Source organism: Mesoplodon bidens (assembly GCF_964165515.1).
Source record: "Mesoplodon bidens genome assembly, chromosome: 9".
Taxonomy (NCBI): Eukaryota; Metazoa; Chordata; class Mammalia; order Artiodactyla; family Ziphiidae; genus Mesoplodon; species Mesoplodon bidens.
In genome coordinates, this window is record NC_138166.1 from 41865350 (window position 1) to 41889617 (window position 24268).

The following is a 24268-nucleotide window of genomic DNA, read 5'->3' on the forward strand; positions in this document are numbered from 1 at the left end:
AACAGATACTGTATGCTAACACATATATATGGAATCTTAAAAAAATAATTGTTGTGATGAACCTCGGGGCAGGACAGGAGTCGAGACGCAGACGTAGAGAATGGACTTGAGGACACGAGGAGGGGGAAGGGTAAGCTGGGACGAAGTGAGAGAGTGGCATGGACATATATATACTACCAAATGTAAAATAGATAGCTAGTGGGAAGCAGCTACATAGCACAGGGAGATCAGCTCTGTGCTTTGTGACCACCTAGAGGGGAGGGATAGGGAAAGTGGGAGGGAAGCACAAGAGGGAGGGGATATGGGGATATATATACATATATATGTATAGCTGATTCACTTTGTTATAAGCAGCAACTAACACAACATTGTAAAGCAATTATACTCCAATAAAGATATTTTTTAAAAATCTGTGACTTGGGGCCTCCCTGGTGGCGCAGTGGTTGAGAGTCCGCCTGCCGATGCAGGGGATACGGGTTCGTGCCCCGGTCTGGGAGGATCCCATATGCCGCGGAGCGGCTGGGCCCGTGAGCCATGGCCTCTGGGCCTGCGCGTCCGGAGCCTGTGCTCCGCAACGGGAGAGGCCACAACAGTGAGAGGCCCACATACCGCAAAAAGAAAAAAAAAAAAAAAAAAAATCTGTGACTTGTGTTTTTCAAAATAGGATACTGTGCAGCATTCATGAGACAGAATTTAATATATTACTAAGTTTTTTGTGCATTCCTTGATCATGGTAAACTAGGACATGCTGTTCCATAAACAAATCCAGGAGGGAAAATGCACCATCTCATTTGAAGGATGCAAACATATTTAGTCAAATAAGAAACTGGCTCATCTGAGAGTTTTATAGCAAACAAGGACAGAAAGTAGTTTGCATAATTTTCTCATGCTCCTTTTATAGTGTTTATCTTTTATAAGGCTCTTTGGAACAGTTGCTAGCCACCTGTCAATAATGTGGCCTTTTATAGGCTCAACCTTTTATTGTTCTCATGCCCTTGACATATAGAAAAACAATCTTAGAAGGAGTCAGTGTTGAATAGGGTGGGCAACATACTAATTTTAAATTTAAAAGACTGTCTTTTGTAGACTGACATAAAGAGAGAGTTTTGAATGATGTGAAGAGAATAGGAATGTTATGAAATCTTCCTTAAGGGGAATAAAAATAAATTCATTATTTTATCAACACTTTTGGAAATTGAGTTAAGAATTATATTTAAAGCACTTAGTCAGTGTAAAACGAAGCCAAGTGGCATTCATTTAAAGTTGTTGTAACAATTTTGCATAATATTGCATCAGTTCCAAGTGAAAATATTTGTTTTGTGAGTCTAACAATTACATAAATATTTTGTATATGCAAACATTTGTTTTAACTTTTTAGTGGAATAAGATATCCAGTATGTTTTTCTCAATTTACATAAAATCTGTCAAGCTAAGTGTTCTACATGTATTTATTAACCTACATCCTAGAATTGCTTTCATGATACTGAATGAACACAATCCTACAAATCTGTATGCAGGAATACATTTCCATCCATAAAGGGACATTACCAAGCTCTTAAGTAGAAAGGTGCCTATCTTTTGTTTTGCACAATTAGATTCCAAGTTCTCTGTATATAATCATGAACAAGAATAATAAAGGAAGGAAGTTTCAAACGAATGGAAATTCTTTCTAGTTAAAAATACAAACATCCTGATACACACACACATACACTCATGCAGACACACACAACCTTTCTAACACCACCATTTCCCACTCTTAGTAATATGCAATGTGGGGCTACAATTTAATATTTGTGCAGAGACCTATGAATTAAATATCATATTCTCATATTGTGCTTGGTAGACGACTTCATGTTTTCCTTGATAGAGTTTGCATATTGTGCTTTTCAAATTGCACTTTAAAACATTTGTACTTCTTGAAACATGGTAGCTAATTGGGCTGATAATTCTTAGCTGCCAAGAGTAATTTTAGATGTGGTCCTCTTTCTGTTCAGTATGTGATTATTTTAAGACTACTTGGAGGACAGAACTAGACAGCCCTTCATCAGGTGTGCAGTGGTGAAGATCTGATTTTTCAATAGGTCTGTTAATTGGACACAAGTGCAATACCCATGGTTTAATGAAAAGTTATGATGGCGGATAAGGTACCCTGCAAAGTGAATGAGTTTTCTTTAGGTTCAATTATGATTATATTGCCACCTCTACTTTCACTGGTGCCTTCATGTGTTTTTTTTTTCCCCTTTAGCCTAGTATTTTTATAGATCTCTAGAATTTTCTTGGGATACCTATCTTCTCGTTCTCAATGTAAATATACTTGGAATAAAATAAACCCAACAATGTTATCCATTACTAGCTGGTTAATAGAACCTATGATAATATTTTTGGAATGGAAATTGAATAGAATTTGTATATAGAATGTATGCTTTTTCTAGTTATCTAAGTCAACTTTAGAAATGCTTATTCATTATCAATGTATATGAAATAGTGTAGAATTTTTCTCGAACTCAGTTTCTTTCTTTCTGTTGGCATTGATATCAACCACGTAATGCCTTGGATAATAAAATCTGCAAACTAAATTCTCTCTTTTCTGAACAAAATGATTGAGGAAATTCATTCAAAAGCCAGCCATGAAAATTAAAAGACATGATCAAACCAAATGTTGCAGAAGATAGGCAAAGTTCTGTTCTTAAGGAGCCACTGAGTCAGTCTAATGTGATAAACAGATATTGGCAAACTATTATTTAATAAACTAATTGAAATTGTGGTAAACATGATGTGAGAGACATGTGGAGTGTTCTAAGAATGTGTAAGAAGGGATCTCTCCCTAATTTGACGTTAGTAAGCTATGGATCATTTTCAAAGTAACCATCATTCACTTTTATTTTTGAAGAAACTTATAAGAAAGGCTGGAGTTTTCTGATAAAATTTGGTTTATTAGAGTAATATCTTCACCCATCCTTATTTTGTCTAGGGTAAATTTCAAACGTAATAGTTAACTAGTGTTGTATAGTTCTGCTTCATAGTTTTAGACGGTTTGTTTTTTAGTATGTGTGTTTTCCTTACTCAGTAATAACACACAGACTTAAAGTCACTCCACATTTTGTATACTCAGATTTCAGTAATAAAATATTAATTTTCATCAGTTAGTTGAAACACACCCATTAATAGTAGTACAACCTACCTAAAGAGTACAATTAAATATTTTTAAGTGCCAAATCTATAACTTTCCTATAAAAATTTTTTGTTTTTACTTGGAGGATAAAAGACTAACTTCTTAATAGTCCTAGTCTGATTCTTCAGTCTAATTTCATAATTAGTATCAAAGATTGGAAAACAAAATATCAAGAAGTTCTCCTGAATTACACCTGGATTTTACACTTTGAGTTAATGCAAGACACTTATATTTTGAAATTTAGACTTAATGGCATATAGCTTACTCCTAACTTGATGGTCCAACATAAATGTATCTTTATATGCTGTATTTAGGATGAGAAATAAAGATTACTGTTGTTCAAGTATGAAGGGGAAAAGGAATAAATAGCAAAGATTTATGGAATTAACTAAAATTTCATACATTTTACTGTGTTCCCTTGAGAAGGGTCCCACGTTCTGATTTCCAAACTGGAGTTTTAGGAAATCTCTAAGATAACATCAACAGACTTATGAATATATATTTTTCTTTGACAAATTAAAAATAAGATTAAAATATTATCAAGTATTCCATGTATACAGATGTAATAAACTCACTGACTTTCTTAGCTCATAAAGTTTTGACATCAGCACTCTGGGAAGGCTGTTTCCCTGAATGTATTTTAAGCCACTTGTAATTCTCTACATATGCATATGAACTTCATAAAGTAATGATATAGGTATGCCAAATTTTCATGCAACTGTAGTTAGTTAGTACAGTATTTTCAGTCAATCTGTTTTCTATTTACAACTCCATCATTCCATTTGTAATGAAGTTAACATATTCAACTTGTAAACATCTTCCTAGTTAAACAAAATTAAATGTTTAAATATAAGCACATTCTTCATATTTCATTCTTTGTAGATTAATCATTTTGTATAGGAGTATCTAAGTCTCAAGCTCTGAAATCTAGGATAAATAATAAAAATAAAAGTCAGACCTGGAGTCTAAAATCCAGGATGGTTTTTTATTCATTTAAGATGTGAACTTGGCAAGTCACCTCCCCTCCTTGTCACTTGTTTTCCTCATTCATAGAGTGAATCTCTTGGCGTAGTTTAGTGGTTTTTACTTTTCAGCGACAGAAGCCTCTTCTCAGACAAAATCTATGTATAATCTCAACATACATAAAAATAAATAATAATAATGGAGCTTTTCTTAGGGAAGCAGCAATGAGGGAGGAAGGGAGTGGGGTGGGGCTGAGTGACCCTAGAGCCGGACCCTGTATGCTGCTCGCCCCCTTCCCATACAGCCTATGGAAGATGGCTCTAGTCTACATCAAATAATTCCTCAAATGCCAGGGACCACATTTTGAAAATCATGTAATTATATGATTATTACATTTCTTTAAAATTCCAAAATAATGTAATCTCTATTACATAAATTGCTATTTGTCTATTAAAGCCTTGAGAATCCTATTATCTACCTTAAAAAAAGAAAAGATGTATGCAAATATAAGTAGGTTTCAATCTATGATAAAGATTCTAAGGTAAAAAGCCCACATTTCATTTTAAAGCCACTGACTTAAGTATTCCATAAAATTGCTCCATAATGCCAAGTAGTTCATATTTAGGAAATGAATAAATTGATAAAACTCAAAGTAACCCTTTAACATGCAGAAAATTCCAAAAATCTTTTAGTTAAATTTTAATTCTCTTACCCATCTTTCTATTTCACTGTGGAGATGAGAAAAAAATTTTTTTTTTTGTAAATTTAAAGGCAGAATGTAATAGAATGAAGAATTTTCCACTTCCCAGCTTTGGTTACAAGAAAGTAAACACTTCTGTCAGCACACACGTATGCAACTAATAGACTCTTTCAGTCATAGTATGTACAACAACAGAAAATGAGAGGGAAGAGAGCATATTCTACAAAATAGTTAATTGCCCCAGGAAAAGAAAAGTCTGCAGGAGACAAAGTTCTTCACAAGCAGCCATTTTCTTTGCCAGTTAGTGAAATGAATTTGATGGTTATGAGGCAGGAGCAATGGGTTTTCACTGTGACTAGTTTCTAATGTGAGCAAGGGTTCTCTACCTACCTAAAATTAAGAAAATGAATAAAAGCAAGTTTTCAGTAATCCCAAAAGGACTCAAAATGAACTTGTCCCAGCAGTTACCTTATATAGACTCTGTGACACAGTTCCCCTTCTGCAGAAATACTGAGTGTAGATCATTACTTTCCAACATTCATGTACAGAGACCTACTTTATAACACTCCAGGGAAGTTAATGTACTAGATCTTGAAGTGACTTTCTGGAACGTGAAATAATGTGTAGTTTTCATCTAGTAGCACTGTTAACTCTTGTATCGTTTTTAGGTCCATGGGGCCGATGCATGGGAGACGAATGTGGTCCAGGAGGCATTCAGACCCGGGCTGTGTGGTGTGCTCATGTGGAAGGATGGACAACGTTGCATACTAACTGCAAGCAGGCTGAGAGACCCAGTAACCAGCAAAATTGTTTCAAAGTTTGTGACTGGCACAAAGAGTTATACGACTGGAGGCTGGGACCCTGGAATCACTGTCAGCCTGTGATTTCAAAAAGCCTGGAGAAACCCCTTGAGTGCATTAAAGGGGAAGAAGGCATTCAGGTGCGAGAGATAATGTGCATCCAGAAAGAGAAAGACATCCCTGCGGAGGATATCATTTGTGAGTACTTTGAGCCCAAGCCTCTTCTGGAACAGGCCTGCCTCATCCCCTGCCAGCAAGACTGCATTGTGTCTGAGTTTTCTGCCTGGTCGGAATGCTCCAAGACTTGTGGCAGTGGGCTCCAGCACCGCACGCGTCATGTGGTGGCGCCCCCCCAATTTGGAGGCTCAGGCTGTCCAAATCTGACTGAGTTTCAGGTGTGCCAGTCGAGTGCCTGTGAAGCTGAAGAGAGCATGTACAGCTTGCAGGTGGGGCCCTGGAGCACATGCTCGATACCCCACTCGAGGCAAGTAAGACAAGCAAGGAGACGTGGGAAGAATAAAGAACGGGGCAAGGACCGAGGGAAAAGAGTGAAGGATCCGGAGGCCCGTGAACTGATCAAGAAAAAGAGAAATAGAAACAGACAGAACCGACAAGAGAACAAATATTGGGACATCCAGATTGGATACCAGACCAGAGAAGTTATGTGTACTAACAAGACGGGGAAAGCTGCTGATTTGAGGTAACATTTTATTACCATTAAATAAGCGTGTCTCTCTGTCAAGACCATGGGCTAGAGAGTACTTAAGACCTTCTGTACTAAGTCCTGGAATTCATATGTGTACACCTAGGATGAGCTACCCCCAAGTGGGACATTTTCCACTTGAAGACATTTAAACTTTTGTGGTTTTCCTGAAGTTACCTCTGTTTTGTACATGTTTAGGCACTGTACCACTAGAGGTAATTTAAATTTTCCTGTCAAAATCTAAAGCATGAGAGATTCTCCATGAGATGATATTGCTTCTTTAGGTCAGCAATGCTGTTTTCACCTATGATGGGGGAAAAAAAAAAACGTAGTGGGCTGGCGTTTGGGAATTTTCAATTCAGATACTTATTTTAGTAAGAATAAGGCACACTTATAATCTCCCCAGGTTTATAGCATGTTCAGAATTACTCTATAAACAAAATCTAAACAACCACCCAGGGAGCTATACCTAAGAATAGTTCCTTTTACATTTAATAAAATGGAATAACTCTCCCCAGAGAAGAAGAGGGAAACCAGCAGAAAATAAGGTAAGTAAAGGTTATTTAATCATGAGTAGCTTACTTTAGAAAACGTGTAATTAATTGACTGCATTGTCTAGACAGAAATTATTTGTCAAATTATCTCTGGGTAAATAATGACTATATTATGAAAGACTTCTCATGCATGATTTATTTCTTGTGAAAATATTCATTGAGGATTATCTAAAGGGTATTATGTTTTCTGGATATTCTAAATTTTGCTCTTGGATAAGCCAGACCATCTGGGAGGGGCTTATTTGGATCATTTGCGTAATTGCTTCTTCTGAAATATTTATGCAGCTATGATTTGGACTGAACTGAGAGAAATTATGGCAACATCACTCAGAATTTTATATCATATTTATTGTAGAAATGACATTGGAAGTGTCATCTACTCCGTTGCACAGTCTGTTCTCTTGATTAAAAACACATAAGATAAATTTCACTGAAGTCTCAACCCATGTGCTTCTGGTGAGCATCTGGATCGTTTTCCTTATGGCCCCTGGAAATCTTGTAATAGATCACGTTTTCCTGTTTACCTTGGGAACATAAGTAGGACTGTGTGGCATGCGTGTTGTTTACTAATACCCCCCACCGGCTTCATGTTCTTCTCACCCTCATTATTTTCTTTCATTCATTCTTGTCTAATGATTTTGCTATCTGTGGATTTTGAAAGCTGACTGAAAGCCTTTTTGGAGCAGGATATAGTTTCAATAAGTGAGTAAACAAACAACTGATGTATCTGCCTAAGACAATTTCTCTCATCATACCATTGTTCTGGTCGCTATTTTTAGGATATTTGCTACTCCCTCTTTGTACATACACAGTTGGATTTTCTTTCAGCCGTACAGTAATTTGCTCTCTCTCTGTTCTGAGGTCATCAATACAACTCTTTTCCTGGTCTTGCTAAAGGCTGCTTCTCCTGCCTTCATTCCCCAGGTTCCCTGTAACTCCTTGAGAGAGAGAGGGAGAGGGAGAGGGAGAGGGAGTGTGAGTATCTGTGTGTGTGTGTGTTCACCTCTGATTCTGTGTCATGGACATTTTAATTTCAATCCCTGTTTAATTCTTTTCTGACTGTCCTTTTCCTAGTGATTTTCTGATCTCTTTTCCTGAAGTGTTACAGTTATATTAGTTACTTGGCTCCCACCATGTAATTGAATAAGCCTCCAAGGCAACTTGAGTTGTCTCCTGCTGTCGCTAGGTTAATATGCTGTAGACATTTAATTTCATGTTGACTACTCAATTAAAAGTATAATTAGGGTAGTAGCTACTACTGCATAGAGACTGATATTTCCATCCAGTTATTTGTAAGCAAATAGATATAAAAATCTGTAGATCCTCTGCCGGGTGCTTATATTCCATTAGAAATACCGTATCTATTCCAATAAAATGGTAGTTGCATGTATGTTATAACTTACTAAGGTATAAATTAAATATTATGTTAAATTGCTTCTTAATATTTCTCTTATTTGACAATTATATATAAGAATAATATGAATAAGTATATATGATTAAGAAAATTAGTCTTAGTAAAGAAGATACAACAATTAGGTATTTTGCCTACATTTTTCTCAAACATTACACCATACCAGTGAAGCTTTTTAAAGTGAAGAATGGATGGATAACTCCAACAAAGAACAGGACCACAGGTGAAAGACTTGATGATTAAAGTGTTTCATCTTATATCAAATTCAGAAACAATTTTATTGTGTAAGAGGATAAAAAAGTCATTTAGTAAGGCTAAAACAGTCCTATTACAATAACTAAATGAATTTATCTAAATAAACCTAAGAAGCTTGGGGAAGCAGTTTATAGGGCAAATAAAAATAATTTTAGTAGAATGCTGCTAGAACTTCAAAGCCAAAGATGATAGATTTCCCACGCTTTCTGCTTTCAAACAGACTAAAATCAGTAAGAATGAAAAACATGAATGCAAGTCCATCTTCTATGACAATAGGAAACAATCACAGTCCCAAACCACAATTGATAGAGAAGATTATAGATTCATTTTCAATCTATAAATTAAATAGATCTAATTGAGGGAGGAAAGTTAAAGGGGCATTATGTCTTTATAGCTTTCATGAGCACTCAAAATCTCTAAGAGTAACCTGAAACTTCTGAGGGGCCAGGTTAATGGCATGTTTTATGATGGCATGGTCTGTGTTAGTGAAAGGGCTGCTGAAGCATTCTTGTGTTCTGTTTGAAAACAGAATATGGCCTAATAACACTGAGGGAAACTCACTATGCCATTATTGCCAAGAAAAGGCTATTAGTTTGATGGACTGGGGGATTAAAGTTTTGATGACCAGTGGAAGAGAATTCTAAATCATTACACACACCATGACACAGGGGGCTTCCCTGTGAACCAGTGATTTTCAGCCAGGCTTGAATAGAGTCTTACCCCAGGTCAAGAGTTGTTTTGAAAGTTTCAACAGACAGCTCTTCAAGAAACCAAACATATGAAAGAGAATATGATCTTCTGAACCAAAACCAGAAGTAATTTTAGTATTCAAAGAAGAGTCAAGAAAATAGAATTTTAAAAGTGATTTGACAGAGCTCAGAAAAGACAAGGAAGAGAATTATAAAACAAGTAAATAAATTCACATCACATTACATGCAACGGTAATTGGAAAATATTCGGTGGTAAGAGGAGTCAGTGAGATGGAGAACAGTTTAAGAACATCAGCTCCAATTTTTTAAAAAGATGATGGGTCTGGAAAGGAGATCACTATATAAAATTCTGGGATTCCTAAAGGTACGACCAGAAAAAGAACAGAAAAAAGATAAAACAAAACCCCCAAAATATAATAGAAGACTTTCCTGAAGTTGCAAGACTTTAATCCACAGATTGAAACTGCACAGGGCCAATATTCTGGTAGAGGAGGCTGAAATAATGTCCTCATGGAAGACCTGATATAGAACAATTTTATAAAGAGAGACAAAGAGACACCAAACCAAAGACCAGGTTAGTACCCAGTTCTGAAACACTAGAAGCATTTCCTTTATAGTCAAAAATGAGACAGGACTGCACATTATCTTCACTGTTAACATTGATCTGTAAGTATTAGTCAATGTAGTGGAAAAGAGAAAGAAATGAAAATTGGAAAACAGGTGGGAATATTAAGATTTTTCCAGATGTTATAGAAAACTTAAGATATTCAATTGAAAATGTATTATAAACAATAAAATACCTCAATAGGGTGGATAGACACAAAGATAATATCTCAAAATCAATATATTCCCTAGATGCAAACAACAATTAGCTAAACATCATGGACACAAAAAATTAAAATATCCCATTTACAATAGTAAAAATTCTGTTAATAAACCTAATTATAAAATTTCTGCACATAATATCAGACTTTGAAAGTACAAAAGTAAATGTGTGCCTTTCTAGAACATCTAATAAATATATGAATTGTCCCTACATTGTTACTATAAAATTAACAAGAGAAAAATAAGTAAAAGCCAGGAAAATTCTGAAAAATAAAAGTAGAGAGAAAAGACTAGTGTCACAAGATAATTAAATGCATTTTATTCTTTGAATAATAATAATTTTATGTTAGCACATGAATAATCAGATCAGAAAAGGGTCTAGAAAATAGCTCCCCAAAACCCTGCAGTATGGTGCCAATGGTGAAGGAGCATTTCCAAGTTGGGAGAAAAAACATAATTTAATCAGTTTGTTTTTGTTTGGAGGGCAATTGCTTTGCCACATTAAGAAGAAGAAGAAGAAGGAAGGGGAAAAAAGAATTGTATCCCTTTTTCAGTTGTATACCCAAACAAAGTCCAGGTTCATTTAGTACTTAAAAATGTTTTCTTTTTAAATACTAGAAGAAAGGCTAGAAAGTTGAAGTCTCAAAATAAGGAAGGTATCTTTATGTGACCTATTAGGCCACAGAATGCAGAAAACATACAGGAAAAGATTAATCTATATGATTATATTTATTTGAATAAAGAAAATTTTGCTCAGGAATAATGTTAACCAATTAAAATCCAAGTAGCAAATGAAGAAAAAATATTTGTGATATGTAAAATTGACAAAGAGCTAGTTTTCTTAATACATAAAGAACTCCTACAAATCATTAGGGAAAAAGTCCAAAATCTAATATAAAAATCAGCATAAGTTTAAGACAATGAAAAGACGAGCCACACTGGGGAAAACATTTGCAAGACACATTTGATAAAGGGCTATTATCCAAAACATACAAAGAACTCTTAAAACTCAACAGTAAGAAAACAAACTACTGGATTAAAAAATGGACTAGAAACCTTAACAAATACCTCACCAAAGAGGATATACAGAAGGCAGATTAAGCATATGAAAAGATGCTCCACATCATATGTCATCAAGTAGATGCACATTAAAACAACACTATGATACAACTACACACCTATTAGAATGGCCAAAATCCAAAATAACGGCAACACCAAAAGCTGGTGAAGATGTAGAGCAACAGGAACTCTCTTCTACGTTGCTGGTGGGAATGCAGAATGGTACCGCCACTTTGGAAGACAGTTTGGCAGTTTCTTACAAAACTAAACATACTCTTACCATATGATCCAGCAATCATGCTTCACCAAGAATGTACCCAAAGGAGCTGAAAACTTATGTCCACACAAAAATCTACACATGAATGTTTATAACAGCTTTATTCATAATTGCCAAAACTTAGAGGCAACCAAGATGTCCTTCAGTAGGTGAATGGATCAAGAAACTGTGTTACATTCAGACAATAGAAGATTATTCATTGCTTAAAAAGAAATGAGCTATCAAGCCATGAAAACACATGGAGGAAACTTAAATGCATATTACTAAGTGAAAGAAGCCAATCTGAAAAGACTGCATACTGCATGATTCCAACTATAATATATGGCATTGTGGAAATGGCAAAGCTATGGAGACAATAAGTAGATCTGTGCTGCCAGGGGTTAGATGGAAGGGAAGGGTGAATAGGCAAGGCACAGAGGATTTTTAGCACAAACTACTCCATATAATACTGTGATGGTTGATATATGTCCAAACCCATAGAATGTACAACACCAGACGTGAGTCATAATATAAACTATGGGCTTTGGGTGATAATGATGTGTCAGTGTTGGTTCATCAGTTGTAACAGATGTACCACTCTGGGGGATGATGGTAATGGGTGAGGCTATGCATGTGTCAAGGCAGAGGGTATATGGGAACTGTTTATATTTTCAACTCAATTTTGCTGTGAACTTAAAACTGCCCTAAAAAATAAAGTCTATTAAAATCAGCAAAGGACAGGATCAGGTCAGAGAAAATATGCTAATCTTCAATCATAATTAAGAAATATAAAACATTTAAAATCTCATTTTCACCTGTCAAATTAGCAAATAAAAATGTTTGATAGTGTATCAGGGATTACAGCCTCCAGGTTTGGTGATTCACTAAAAGGACTCAGAGGAATCAGCATATAGTTGCATTCATAGGTAAGATTTATTATAGTGAAAGGATGCAAAGCAAAATCAGCCAAGGGAAATGTGCATGGAGAAAAGATGAGAGGAAACCAGAAGCAAGCTTCCAGGGTCCTCTCCCTGAGGAGTTTCGCAGCCTACGCTTAACTCCTCCAGCAAAGAGCTGCAACAACACTGGCAAGGCATTGTCTACTTGGGAAAGCTCACTAGAGACTCAGTGCCCCCAAACTTTTATTAGCAGTTGATCACATAGGCACCCTCAACCTGGCATGTACAAAAATTCCAAACTCCCAGAGGGAAAGCAACTATTCACCATAAACCACATTGTTTAGACAAACAAATTAGGCACAGAGAGCCACTTTATCATTTAGAGCAGTTTTATCATTTAGAGAAAATTTTATATCAATGTAGGGAACTGTTTACCAGGTAAGTTCCCAGATGCCAGCCAAAGGCCAATCCTGCAAACAGACCTTGTATGGATAGAAGTCTGAGACTTGCTTGCTATTTTATCAACAATAGAATTTAATATTAAAGAAATGGGGGAAAGAGTTGCTCTTATACAGTTTTGGTGGGGGCAAAAATAGGTACAAATATCTGAAAAATAATTTTATAATACATGGCAAAATTCAGAATACACGTTCCTGGGCTTCCCTGGTGGCGCAGTGGTTGAGAGTCCGCCTGCCGATGCAGGGGACGCGGGTTCGTGCCCCGGTCCGGGAAGACCCCACGTGCCGCGGAGCAGCTGGGCCCGTGAGCCATGGCCGCTGGGCCTGCGCGGCCAGAGCCTGTGCTCCACAACGGGAGAGGCCACAGCAGTGAGAGGCCCGCATACCGCAAAAAAAAAAAAATACACGTTCCTTTGGCAGTGATTTTATTCCTGGAAATTTTTTCTAAAATATATCTGTGTAAATATGTGTACATCTCTCATTGTAGTATGATTTGTTACAGAAAAACAATCTAAATCCAACCAATAAAGGACTACTTAAATCATGGTGCTTCCACATGTGGAATGCCATGTAGTTATTACCAAATAAGATACGTATCTCAATCAATGCAGGCCACTGTAACAGAGTATCATAGACTAGGTGGCTTATAAACAACAGAAAAAAATTTTCTCTCACAGTTCTGGAGACTGAGAAGTCCAAAATCAAGGCATCAGCAAATCTGGTGTCTGGTAAGGGCCCTCTTCCAGGTTGCAGACTGCTCACTTCTCATTGTATCTTCTCATGGCAGAAAGAGGAGAAGAGAGCTCTCTCTAGGGTTCCTTTATAAGTGCACTAATCCCATTCATGAGAGCTCTACCCTCATGATTACCTCTGAAAGGTCCCACCTCCTAATAGCATCACACTGAGGGTTAAGGTTTTCAACATACGAATTTTGGGGGCACACAAACATTCAGTCCATTGCAGTATGTGACTTCTAATTAAACATAAGGGAGTAAAGGTAGTTTTATTTTAATTCACTGCCTGGAAATTAGCCAGAAACACCAATAAAGGAAATAATCACTTCTATTTGCAGTAAAAAAGAAAGAAAGAAAGAAAGAAAGTATCCACATGAAAAATCCAGATCTAAAGGATGGAGGAATCTAGGACTTGAGGTGGGGAGATTCCTTTAAAGTAATTAGGGCCCAATCCAGGAAGATCCATTAAAGAATCTTTTCCTTGGACTATCTCAGTCTTGGGAGGTGGGCATGGACCATCCACAGAGGCGATAGGAAAAGTCCCTTAGGATCCAGTTCCTCACCCTAGAAACACAGGGGAAGTATAGCTGGAGGAACAGAACATAACTCCCCTCATCTCTTGGCTGAGTTGAGTTGTCAAGTGAAGTGGAGAAGAAGGGGATATAGGAGGCAGACATTTCTAGATTGAAGCAAGCATAGCTTTAAGGCTTGTAAGATCTAAGGCTTTGCTGTAAGCCAACCTCACATCTGGAAAGCTTTTAGCTGTCCCAACTCACCAATTCCTGAAATAAAGACCTGACTATGCATTTCAAAGGCACATGGTTCAGGAATAACTATGAAATCTGCTATATGTAATACAAGAAGTACTTAGTGGAAGTAGAGCCTACTTTTGAAAATACCTTCCTTTTGAACACGCATTGTTTTGTTGTATTGTCTGACAAAGGCAGTTAGTTGTAATTATAAATCTAATGGAAGCATTGCCAAAAAGTGTGGAAAATTCAGCCCAGTAAATTCCTGATGGAATAAGAATTAGAATTTAAAACAGATTTCTGTTGGCTAAGACAAAAAAAAAAAGTAGCTTTATCCAGCTTCCAGATAACTCCATGAATCAGACATTTGAGGCACAAATACATAAGGATAAAAAATAACTGGGTCCATAAACATAGTCAACTCATCTTTGACAAAGAAGCAAAAACAATACAATGGAGCAATGATAGTCTCTTCAACAAATGGTGCTGGAACAACTGAATATCCACGTGCAAAAAAAGGAATCTAGACATAGACCTTACACCCTTCACAAAAATTAACTCAGCCTCCAGCAACCAAGATGTCCTTCAGTAGGTGAATGGATAAAGAAACTGTGTTTACATTCAGACAATGAAATATTATTCAGTGCTAAAAAGAAATAAGCTATCAAGCCATGAAAACACATGGAGGAAGCTTAAATGCATATTACAAAGTGAAAGAAGCCAATCTGAAAAGGCTACATACTGTGTGATTCCAACTACATATGTGATATTCTGGAAAAGGCAAAACTATGGAGACAATAAAAAGATCAGTGTTGCCAGGGATTAGATAGGAGGAAGAGATGAATAGGGAAGGTTTTTAGGGCAGTGAAAGTACTGTGTATGATATCATAATGATGGATATATGCCATTGTACTTTCAAACTCAGAATGCACAACCCCAAGACTGAACCGTAATGTAAACAGTGGACTTTGAGTGATTATGATGTGTCAAAGTAGGTTCATCCTTGGTAAAAAATGTACCTTTCTAGTGAGTAATGTTGGTAATGGGGGAGGCTGTGCATGTGTGAGGGCAGGGAGTATATGGAAAATCTCTGTGCCTTCCTCTCAATTTTATCATAAAACTAAAACTGCTCTAAAATAAATAATCTTTTTTAAAAACTGGGTAATACATGAAGAGGAAAATAATCTAGTAACTCCTAGAAATACTGACAAATTGGAGTACTTTTCTCTCATTTTGTTATCAATTTTCTTTTTCTTTTTTTAGTCTCTATATAAATTCAACCTTAGCATTTCAAATAGTAATGAATCATGCTCAAGTGACTTTCTGATTTTTTTCCCTAAACTCATGCTTTTTTGACATACCCTCTAAACTTCAAACTTAAATCTGTTGAATAGGAAATTGTATTTCTTCTCAACATAGTCTCTCTCTTTATGCCTTATTCCTATTTTACTCTAGGATACTTGTTAACTACTCCATCCTTCTCTTTTAGGCTTGCTCTCTAGAATGGTCATATAAAAGTTCAATATAAAGCTACTGGCTTTACAATAGTCTGAAAATTTCGCTCAGTCAACAAGAGGGGAATTTAAGTAATGGATAATTATGAGAAATAAGTACTCAGTAAGAATAGGGAAACCTGTGCACTCATGGCTCCACAACATTGAACAAGTCATTTAAACCTTCTGGGACTCAGTTTTTTTTCACCCATAAACCATATGTGTGTATGGCAATGGGCAGTGATGAGCGAAAGAAGGAGGGATGTTAAAAATTCTCTAAAGGCCTTCCAAGTTTTGTGATTCCAATGAACCTTGAACCAAAACCATACCTAAAATTGTCATATATATAAAAAGTCATATATATTTTTCTTGGCTGAAAGTTAATTTTCAACGTGTTCCACAAATCAGTTCATTGTGAAACATGGAAATGAATGTATATGCAGTGCCTGTAGAATAAGACCACTCTCCTGGTCTTGAAAGTAACTGCAAGATTTTTCCTCAGTTGATGTGGTGCATGGTTCCTGAGGGCCCATTCCCAGGATATGACTGTGAATCAGTGCAACTGCAAATCTTATCCTGACCTTACCAAAAAGGAGGGAGTAAATTGCCCACTTCTTAAAGTAATATTGACTAGTTTTAGGTTATTCAGAATCCATTTATAAAATTACTACCTCTCATGCATAAATAGCAGGCTTTTAGATTAAAAACTTTCTGTAATATCCCCAGTGTCGATTTGCCTGCCAGATACTCACCAGCATTTCTCAGGAGCTTGCCTCAGCTGCTTTCTGGCCACATCTGACTAAAGAAGTAGTTAATATGTACACATTCTTTTGTAGATAATATATGGCTAACCAGAAAACCTTTACTTTTCTCAAAATGTAGAACTAACTGGGCATAACTGACCCTTAGAGAGTCACTCGCAGAACTTCCAGATCCTGCTTATGTGCCTGGAGCAGCACATTAATAAGCCTTCCCAGTTCTCTTCTTCCCGGTTGGGCTCTACCCACGGGAGGCAGCAGCAGTCTATCAGAAGGTGGGAAGAGAGGGGTGTTGGGGTATTCATTCTGTCTTCTGGGGTCAGCAGTGCCTGAGTTCCTCTAACAAAAGGCTTCAGCCCCTGCCCAGCAGCCCTCTCCTACTGCTCTGCATCTAGCTCAGTGCTGCTAAAATCCTTTTCTTGGTCCCTTGGTCACCTTGGGGTGATAAATTTCCCATAGCTGCTAGCCCCAGAGTTCTTCACCATCCCTTGGCGATATAACACTGCCCTTGCTGTTGCTGTTGTTAATAATCCTTTTATTAAACTCTTCTGAATTAACCCATGTGAGTTTGTAATTTGTTTTCTGCTAACCTTGACATATACTAGAGTACAATATTAGAGCCAGAGAACTACTACTGTGTCATTGCTGGTTTACTTATTAACTTAGTCTTTATTTACCCCCATTCAACTAAGACAGTGCCTAGCCTCCAATAAATGTTTGTCAAAGGCTTAAAATTTAAGAGAGTGTTTGGTCTTGGAACTTGAGCCTTATAGTGAATAATATGGAGTCAAGTAAGGCCAATGGGAAAATGGAAATTTCTGTAGATTCTGAAGAAAGTAACCAAAATATGTAAATAACTCAAGAGAGATAAGTCATATTCAACTTAGAGAAAATAGAATATATAGAATGTAGAATATAGATATTAGACCATTCCAGTGACATCACTTAGAATATATTTCAATATTATTGTGCCTGGTTAACACCAAACAATCGCTGTTGCATAATTAGATAAAATATATATTCTATAGAACATAGAAAATGTACCATTCCTAATATTGTAAATGTATTCCAATAGTTTCTGAGTGTTAGCTTATTTAGCTTAATCTTTAGTCCATTTATTAGCATTTTTAGTTATACTGTAAGTGTATTATTTCTGTTTTTACATCTTGAAGCCACTATGCTACTTAGTCATAACTATCAATTAATTGGTGTTGATGACAGCAAACGAAAAGGCTAATATTGTCAATATCCACCTATAAACTTATATCAAATTCAGAAATATCAGTGTGACCCTCAGAGTCACTTCCCCATCCTAAGGTACCACTGTCTCATCATGCCTAGGATATCTTCACCTCTCCTACATCTGTCTCTGTTGCCTCCCAGGAGTATTTTTGGTTTAGATGATGATGCTATCATGAGACAATTAAAAGGAAGTTCTTAGGCAGCTTTTAAAATATGTTTAACTTACAGGAAAGCATTTAGGGCCAGGGCTATCCTTAAGCCACAGTGTAGATATCAATGCCGAATGTTCCTTTACATAAACTTTAAAGTCCATTCCAACTGCCTCATTTTTTCCTCAGAGCTTTATTAATATCTCCCATTTGACTGTTCTAAGTTTAGCTTTTTTCCTTGAGCTGGTGTGAGAGCATGTTTCCTTGTGAAACTTCCTTGAGCGGGCACTTCCTTAAGCAGCCTGGCCACTGACTGGGCAGTGACCTTGCATCTCCTTGGCAGCAATTTTGATTTCATCCATTGTTCTCTTTTATTTGCTGGAATTCTACCAACTTTATATGGGTAGTACTGAATCTCTGTCTGACTGGAACATAACAAGAAGAATTTCAATGGGAGGAAATACTTTCAAAAGGAAAAAAATCTACATGGGATAAGGATTTTAATAAATCATTCACGCATTATTTGTATAACCTAATTAAGAATATGCTCACTCTTAGAATCTACTAATACATTGTGTTAGTAACTTCATGTGTTTTGTCTTATTTCTTCCTTAAAGTTGTTACTTATATATTGGGCATTATTTTAGGCCTCTTCTCACACTTTCACCTTACTGTGTTCTTTATTGTTCTAATTTTGTATCATTTTATTATAGGTCAATTATCCAGTTTTTTTCCCCAAAGTTTCTTTGGCAGATATTTTTTTCTCTATTTAGTATAGATATGTGGTTATTGATACTACATTTTAAAAGAATGTGATCATGGAAAATTTGTTTGGGTAGTATTTACCAGGATGGCAGTTGAATTGTAAATGAACAAAATAACTGTGCTGTGCTTAATACAAGAAGCCATTGTACTTTGAAGATCTTGGAATGTTGGTACAGTCATGTACAGTGTAGAGAGCTGGAACAAACAAAGCATGTTTTTGATTAAAAAAATAAATTTTGACTGATACATTTTGGATTTTATATAGGGTTTCACAAAGTTTATAAAAAATGCAGGTCTCTGGCAGGTTCATGTCTATCAGGGATCCTGTATAGTAAAATTTAAAAAGAAATAGGTGAATTAAATTATGGTAGACATTGTATAGTTTCAGCTCTGTGGAAAGCATTGTTCCTGCACTTGATGTCTTTAATTCTATGCATGAGAAACAAGGAGAAAAAAAAGTGAAAAAAATAAGTAAAATTACTTTAAATTACTCTAACTCCATGTAGACCCAGAAAGTTTTTGTCCTTTATGAATTGTATAATACATAGTTCATAGTTGGTAAAAATGCTTGATGGAAAGATAAATCTAAGATAAAATGCCTAAAGTTTTCAAGAGAAAGCTGCATCTGTATTGACTAGAATAATTTGATAAGGCAACAGAATTTGACCAAGTTCCCCAAAATGGATTATATTTACCTACGTGTGGTGTGATGGGAAAAGTGAGCATTCCAAGTTAAACATAAGTTTTAAAAAAAATCTCAGAATTGAGAATGAGCAGGTTATTTGTAGAGGACAGTGAAGATAGTAAGGCAAAGAAATTTGAAGGTTTTTCCAGTAAGCAGGGACAGAATTATGTTCACAAACAGGAATGGCATGCAGAATGAATTGGAGGGCCCAGATTTTAGAGTATGGACAGCCAGGGCTTAGGTCATATTTATAATCCAAGAATGGGATGAGGAATACCTGGATCAAGGTATCAGTGCTGGGAATATTGAGGTCAAACAGACAATACAGAATCAATTTAGGAGTAAATTCAATCTTGGCAATTTCCATTGAAAAGTTTGACTGTATCTTTGATCTCTGCTTGCTATGAGCCTCTAATTTCCACAACTGTGACCAATAAATGACAAAACGCTAGGATAGTTGGGTTAGCTAAAATGGAACACTGGCAAGTAGTAGAAACAGAAAGAAAAGAAGTTGCCTTTCCTATTTTGGTGGTCAGCTATTTCATGCTCCTCAAATAATATATAGACTTTAAACTGGCCATTTTATTTGGGGTCCCACTTACATAATAGATCATAGCCAAGGGTGCTGTGGGATGATGCCAAAGCACTGAAGCTGATCCCTGACTGTCCCTGTGGATACATTTTCATGATGATGATAACTAAGGTTTTCTTCTACTCTTTGTTAAACATGTCCACGTATATCACTTTTGAGCCTTATAATTATGTGTGCTAGCCAAACTCTACACTCCCCAGGCTTTACCCTTTCAAAAAAGAAAAGAAAGAGATGTGAAAGAGGTTTCTTTTTAATAATCACTTCATTCTCCTCACTCCCCACCACCAAGTCTGCCCAAGTCTGTGAAGGGGTGTGGCTTAGCTTTTTTCTTCTAGATTATGAATAAGGAAGAAGGACTCCTAATCAAGGCATAGTAGATTAGTGGGGGGATGGGAATAGGACCCAACTAGCAGGACGCAAGAGAGGCTCCCAAGGCACAAAACTTAAGGATTCACTGACTCCCAGGGGCCTGCCAGTGCCTCCTTCAGTTTTGCTCCATAGGCTCTTAGCCTGACTTAGCCTCACCCTAGGTCAGAAGAGCAGTGAGTTGGCTGATGGTCTGAGGACTCACATGTCTTCTCTTCCAAAGGCTGTTCATTGTCTGTATCTATAGAAGTCCCTATTGTATGTTTAATCTTTTATTTGAAAAATAAGTTTTTATAACACTGACCTTGATTATCCCTACCTTCTAACTTAGACGTTCCAAGAATCTGTCAGTATTTAGGGAGGTGCAAGGAACTGTGAAGTTTGAACAGGTGTCAAATTATGAATTACTTTTTCTTTGAGCCGAAGTGTCTCCCTCTGTGGAAGTCCCTTTGACTCTATTTTTTATTTGTGCCTTTATTCTCTTCTATATTTAAGTATATGTATTATTTAAAGCCTTTCTAAGCAGTACCCATGCAGTGGCATTTTGGAGACTTTCACTACTCAGTCTAAATTCCATCTGGCTTTTATATTGTTCCTCTATGGTTACTGGTTATTTAACCTAACAAACTCATATAATGTATTCATAATAATACATGACTCTTCACTTTGTTATTAGAATGGAATAATGAGGGGAACAATGTTAGGTGTTCAGACAGACTAATAAGAGAGAGAAGTTAAGATAGATGTGTCTTTGGTGGACCTTTTAAAGGTAGCACCTTTCACTTTTGGTTAGTTTGAGAAGAGGATGTAGTGTCCCCATCTGCTAGGTGCTTAGAAACTTAACTCGTATTAGACACTCAAGGAATAGTTTCATGGAAAAAAAAAGAAATCATTTTATGCAACTGATGTAATTGACAGAACACCAGCGTCAAACTTAGACTGTCTGGATTTAAGTCAGAATCCTACCGTTTATTTTTTAATTCCAAAATGGGGATAACACTCCTGCATTATATATGTGTTAAGATTTTTGTGAGGATATAAAAAAAAAACTACATGTGTAAAATTGTTGTATAAATTGATGTGGCTGAGAAAAATGTGAATTTTTATTAATAGTAAAGTATGGCTTTAAAATAATTAGATGGTAAAGATCATTGAAAATCAAAACAGAAAAGAACACAGCCCTTTCCTTCTTAGGTTCATGAAATCCCTTTCAAAAGGGCAGAGTTGCATTACATAAGAGGCCAGAAATCGATGTCTAATGATTTTGCAAAGTAAAATAAACACCTTTTTTACATCTTTGTATCTTTAATATGATAGGATAAAACCAATATTAATATGGTAATATTTACTTTGTAAATATACACATTTTACTATGAATATGTTTTTCTGCTAAGCTCACAGAACCTTGGGCTCCACTCACACAATACAGAAGAGCTATTTTAAATTCTAGAAGGATCCAGAATATCATTAGTAAGATATTATCTTTAGCTACATCCTACTAAGCATAAAATAAAACTATTTTTTGTAAAAGTTATACTATTATGGATAGTTATACTATAAATGATATTTAAAGATAATTTTTATATGACTTGTGATATTCAACAAATGTTATCCAAATCTGTGATAGCTAGTGTCATTGACTATTTTGATATTCAAATAAATCAGAGATTTCCCTGAAGAATTACTGCATCACAGATTTCCAATGAAAAATCATTTATTGACTTAATATTTCTTAGCTATTTCATCCTTAATTGTTTCCTAGCTTATAAGACAGTACATTCAACATAAAGCTAGATGTAAAGAGACTTCATTTATATATTTGTATCGTTAAATGTCAGGGGTTAATGTCTACAGCAACCCCTCCATAGAGACAGAATTCTGTGACTTAGTTCAGAACAGTGTGGGGTTTTCTACACAATACAGGTAAATCAAGGAAAGAAAAGTAAGATAAAACAAATCTGCAATTAAATAATTAAAATATGAAAATGAGGATTGTGTTGGAAATTGGGAAGAAATTGTTACTAAAGGAATGTCATAATTAGAATCATATAAAGTTTATATCTTGGCAGAAAGAAAGGAAGGGGTAATAAAGAGCTAAAAGAAATCAGTGGAAGGGTTGAAGTGAATCAAAGCTAGTTTTAATTGAATTTGTCATGATTTGGATGATGCACCGTTGAGTGAAACACATTAATGGATCATATCGTGTAATGTTAATTTTGACAACTGTAAATCAGACTAGGAAACACTGTGAAATCATCATGAATGATGCATATGCTCTGCTGTGGCATCTTAATTTTAGACTTGCAAATTAGATTTCTGGAACTGTTTGCATTAGAACAACCAAAGCACAGTGTTGTGAAATAAATCAATTTGAAAAGAAAATATTCCCTAATGTGATTTGTGGAGTTTCTTGGTAAGAGTACACTGGTGACATACTTTTGCATAGCTTCATTCTCTCTCATACTTTCATTATGAAGCTGACAGTCTAGAGCCCAGGGGAGCCAGAGGAACAAGTGAAGCTGAGAATAGGTTGGAAGTAGGGGCAGGGGTTGGGAGTAAGTCCTATTTTGTTGGTATGGTCAGAGCTGTATAATCCATAGCGAGTGTTTATTGCTTGCCAGGGACATTTGCTGAGAATGGGTGATGGAAAAGTACAGGTTGAATGAACAGTAATGATGAAAAAGGTCTAGTTCTGTCTTCTTGAGCCTAAATGAAGTGCCTCAGTTGTGCTAGCTTAATTTGCTTTTGATAGTAAGAACATGTTTTATATCATTTGTATTCAGTATTTTGTCAAGTAGAATGTGAACTAGTTGAGACTGTCTCTTGATTCTTGTTCCCTATCCCTCTACTGTGAGAGGACTTTGAGGAGGTGCTCAGCGCTTGACAGCTACCAAAGGATGAGGGGGTGTAATCATTAACACCAGTAAATGCAACCCCTGAAACTGCATCCATTGTTCTGCATGGATCGTCTCTATTAGAAATGACCACGTTGGCAATGTCACTTTTAAAAGTTAGAATTTCAGATATGTCTTATACCTGTAATCTCCTTATATGCATTGCGTTTATTATTTCATTAGTATACAAATGCATGATAGTACTTCTATATGTAAATTAAATACATTAATCTAGGACAGTAACCTTAATACCATAGGTATATCATTGATTTAAAAAAAAAAATTTCGGGTGAATTTTGTCCAGAAACTTTTAAAAGGGAAGATGGGTAAAAAGAAAATTTTAGACTTCTAAAAAATGCTAAAGAAAAAAATGCTAATAGTACAACATACTTCAATAAAAGAAAATGATTGTGGAGCACTTATTGGAATTACAACTTTAAGGTATGTGTAGAAGAAGAAAGGTATGAAGAAAAATAGAATTGTTAATTACTTAGATAACTAGTTTTTATTGAGAAGAATCATCATGTAACTGATCATATGTTTGTCAACCCCATGGTTTGCTTTTACCAACTTACTCTCTGGATTTGAGAGAGAAGTAAACCGGATGTTCAGAAAGTGTTGCACCAGACTAGAACCTCGCTCTAGGTTAGAGGTGAGTACTACCTGATAGGGGTGTGCAGTGTCAGCAATTTTCACTTATACAAAGGTGGAAATGATGTGATTTTGGCACAAATAGAATATTATAAAGTTGTCACATTATTCTAGGAAGAGAACAGAGTTAAATATTAATTATACAATCAGAAATTCATAAATATTTAAACTGACTCACAAATTAGGATCACGTGATACTCATGTTTCCTTGTGCCTTTCTCCATATCCCCTATGGCCTTGAAAGTAGAAAGATTGTAAAGAATAAAATTGCTCTCGTATGGCTATTTTAATTTAAAAGTCTAGATAAAACACACAAATCATATCAAAATTTATCTTTGAAACTTAATTGTTAATGCCTAGATATGGTGGCAAAAATCATAGTTTAATCACTTATGAGCATTTGTTGCAGTTGTCAATATTATAAA

At 35.9% G+C, this 24268-nt stretch overlaps 1 protein-coding gene across 1 annotated transcript in view; it reads left to right on the top strand.

Moving 5' to 3' along the window:
- The window catches only part of THSD7A (thrombospondin type 1 domain containing 7A), a 451454-nt gene that overhangs the window by 175769 nt on the left and 251417 nt on the right, over positions 1–24268 (top strand). The window contains exon 2 of the mRNA XM_081244020.1: positions 5504–6335. Coding sequence (XP_081100146.1) covers positions 5504–6335 — 832 coding nt within the window. The remainder of the gene's footprint in view (positions 1–5503; positions 6336–24268) is intronic.